Source organism: Panicum virgatum, chromosome 4N (genome assembly GCF_016808335.1).
Source record: "Panicum virgatum strain AP13 chromosome 4N, P.virgatum_v5, whole genome shotgun sequence".
Classification (NCBI taxonomy): Eukaryota; Viridiplantae; Streptophyta; class Magnoliopsida; order Poales; family Poaceae; genus Panicum; species Panicum virgatum.
This window is the reverse complement of record NC_053148.1, coordinates 2000584-2004065: the sequence shown is the minus strand read 5'-3', so window position 1 is coordinate 2004065 and position 3482 is coordinate 2000584. Positions and strand designations below refer to the sequence as shown.

The 3482-nt window shown below is 46.5% G+C and overlaps 1 protein-coding gene across 1 annotated transcript; it reads right to left on the bottom strand.

Annotated features, from left to right (window-relative positions):
* Nucleotides 1-397: 397 nt before the first annotated feature.
* On the bottom strand, nucleotides 398-3253 carry LOC120670383. The gene is made up of 3 exons (XM_039950470.1): nucleotides 2966-3253; nucleotides 2199-2290; nucleotides 398-2087 (listed from the first exon to the last, which is right to left on the bottom strand). The coding sequence occupies exons 1-3, from the start codon at nucleotides 3251-3253 to the stop codon at nucleotides 398-400; spliced, it is 2070 nt and encodes a 689-aa protein (XP_039806404.1).
* Nucleotides 3254-3482: the final 229 nt, after the last annotated feature.

Here is a 3482-nt window from a genome sequence, read left to right as displayed (position 1 = left end):
ATAGACGTCCCCGAATACTCCTAAGGCTGAGAAACCACACAAACTGACAAAAGTAAACCAGATATTAACTCCACTTTATTACACAAAATATAGCACACTGCTAACTTACAGCAGAACCATGTGAAAACAAGATTTACCCTGTACCAAAATTAACTTCAGATGCAACGGACAAACGTCATGATAAACCACATAACAGTAAATCAGACATTGATCAGACAACAACTCTGCTTTATTATTACACGAACATCACACTGCTAACAACAAGATCCACACTTTACCCAAATTAACTCCAAATCTGACGAATGAACATTCATAACAAATAATTAACCTCCAGCTGAAGCGGATGCAGTATGCTTTAGACCAGAATAATGGCGAGGATGAAGAATGTTTTGATTCCTCAAACCGGAGAATCATGTGTAGGGGCACCATTGTTACCTCCTCCCACACCGTCGGTCGTCGAGGGGCGCTCCAGAATGCCGGCTTGTGTGAGCAGTGCCCAGAGATGGGTCATGAACTCCCCGCCAGCAGCGAGCTTCTCGGCGTGGATCTCAACATTGCTTGCCGGCGCGAGGAAGAGGATGAACTCCGCCCAGAAGTCAGCCAGCACCTTCCACCTCTGAGCCTCCGGAACCACGCCTCTGAGCTCTCTCCCGAGCCTGCCCCCCAGCTGTAGGATTGTGCAGCTGCTGCCGCTCAGCAAGAACCCTTCCATCAGCATCCCACACCTCCTGCTCAGAGTGTCACACCCGGTGAGGCCATCCTGAGCCTCCATGATCACGGCGTCGAAGATGCGCTGGGTGTCGTAGCCATGGCCAGGCAGCATGTCTGGAACAAAGGCTCCCAGGTAGGCGCAGTAGTCTGATAGCGTCTTGGCGACATGTTGGTCGCCGGTTCGGGGAACCGGGTGCTCATCCATGGCGATGGTCGTCCCGATGTGCCATACGAGAATCTTGTGGATATGTGTGGGCAGGGTGCAGGCCCATGAGAATCGGCTTAGTAGCTGATTTCTGGCTAGAGCGGATTGCCCATCTTGTAGCTGTCCATTGCTCTCTTTGAACGCAGAAAGAACGCGCTCGATGATTTCATCTGTCAACATGATCTTTTTCCCAGCCTTCTGTCCTTCTCTTGTTGCCTCGACCAAACCCAGTGACAAACGCGTTAGCATATTCCATTGGTGGTAGTCGAAGTTGAGTAACAGGGAGTACTGGCCAATCGCTCTCTGCCAGTAATTTTTTGCCTGATGTTTTACAATAGAAAAGTTCCGTGTCCATCCCGTGGCTTGCAAGAAACTTGGATTCCGGATGTCAACCACTACCACTATATGCCACCTCCTGTCCAGGGTGGCAGGTAAAAGGGACAATGCTAACACAATGATAAGCAGCACAATGGTGACCCAATGAATAACATCGGTTCCATGAACTCTCTGTTCCAAATTACTACGATGGTAGTGCCGGCTAAATGCTCCAGAGATAATATTCCAAACAGTAACAGTTACTACAACAAAGTAAAATCCAAAGCCCTTATACATATAAGACTTCATATCAAATCTTGTATAGAGGAAATCATATAGGAATGCCAACTCCATCTCTATAACTCTAAAAGCACGGACATAGTTACCTTCTTCAGAGATAAGCCTTTGAAGCACGAAATCTAATGTCTTGGTGAGACCAGCTTCACCAATCCGGTATACACACAATCTCCGCTTCATCAATTTAAACAATGAGGAGAGCGCAACATCCTTCGCTATTTCCACATCTTCCTCGGTGAGAATGCTTTGACTCTTGATCCATCGCCACACGGAATCAATGGTGGTGCATTTTCTAAACACCCTCCTTTGGAACATGAGCACGCTGAACCTTGTACGTGTCTCCTCTTTAAATCCGACTCTATATTCGGGTGCAGTGGGAAGCAGAGAAGCTACTTCTTCTTCACCATGGAATATGTACTTGTACCCTTCCATGGTTTGAGGATTCGGAGTGACGTCCGGTGGTATTTGCTCATGCTCAATCATCATATAATCAGCAACAACTTTCGACTGCTTCAGCAAACCTCCTTTTTTGCTCACATTGCACAAAACCCCAGACTTTCTGTATGTCAAAATGACGCTGTGAATTCAGAATATCCAGATGGTTGCAGTGTAGCTTTTGTTGTGACCTTTGCAATTCATAATCAGCCATAGCACGAGGATGATCTGTAACACGTGCTGCACAAGCGTCCTCTTCCTCTGCTCAATGTCATGAATGCTGTAAACTGAGAGGGAATCAGGGCCGTCCCGACACAAACCGGGGCCCTGTACGAAAATATCAAGTAGGGCCTACGTACTGGACTAGCAAATCCATATACTGTTTATTAGGCCCTGTTTAGTTGGTGAAAAATTGTTAGTTTTGGTATTGTAGTATATTTTATTGTTCCTTGATAAATAATGTTCAATTATAGACTAATTAGACTTAAAAAATTCATCACATGCTAATCAGTTAGACTGTGTAATTAGTTATTTTTTCAATTGCATTTAATGCTTCATGTATGTGTCCGAACATTCGATGTGACGGATACTGTAAATTTTTTTTTTGCCTTAGCATCAATATCAGATTTTTCGATCTCTCATAAGAACTGCCTAGATCAATTGATGCATGCATATAAAAATAATCAATTCATCATCGATTAAATGAATAAAATACGGCTGTCGCAGATGGCACATCGACGCCTTGTGCCTCTGTCCTATTAAGTCGCGTGATCGTGCCAGTCGAGAAGACCACACATCGTTGCTGCCGCGGAAAAAAGGCGACGGAATAACCAGCTCTCGTAATGCAATAGGCAACTAGTTGGAGCCAATGACACAGACCAAAATATTAATAGATCTAATAGGCTGCTGATCTTGTATTTGGGGCCCTCCAAATTGGGGGCCCTGTTCCGCTGAACCGGTTGCACGCCCATCGGGACGGGCCTGGAGGGAATCGACACTCACTTGGATAAGGAGGAGGATGGTGCCCCACAGGACAAACGTCTGGTCACGGAAGGGACCGTCTTGCAGCAATCCGATGGTGTAGGGGCCAAGCACTGTGAAGAGCGTGTACACCATCCACACGAAGAAGCGGAAGAACCCATGACTATGCCGCCGCCGGCGTGAGCCAAGCAACTCGATGAGGATCCAAATCAAGGCGCTGAAGAGGACGAGGACTTCCACGCGCAGCAGCCGGCCTTGTGTGCTGCCCCAGCTCTGGGCAAAGGTCGTGGTGGAGTTCTTGAACCCCATGGCTCCTACAGTGTTTGCGGGTTATCCGAAGTTCGAACCAGTCCACGCTAGAGGTGGAGGGAGAAGAACAAGCCAAATAAACGTTTAAACTATCAGCTAAATCTCCTTAGGAAAGATTGTGTGCGATGCTTCCTAGACGGTGTTTACAATAAAGAACAGCCAGATGTAGGACGTATGGAGGCACCTGTTTCATTTAATTAATAAAATATGCTCTTTCGTCAAAAAAGAA

Coding starts and splice junctions, on each gene's coding strand:
- LOC120670383 (XM_039950470.1), bottom strand. CDS start 3,253: ATGGGGTTCAAGAACTCCACCACGACCTTTGCCCAGAGCTGGGGCAGC. Junction 2,291..2,965: donor CCATCCTCCTCCTTATCCAA/GTGAGTGTCGAT, acceptor ATTTTCGTACAG/GGCCCCGGTTTGTGTCGGGA. Junction 2,088..2,198: donor AGGACGCTTGTGCAGCACGT/GTTACAGATCAT, acceptor TTTGACATACAG/AAAGTCTGGGGTTTTGTGCA.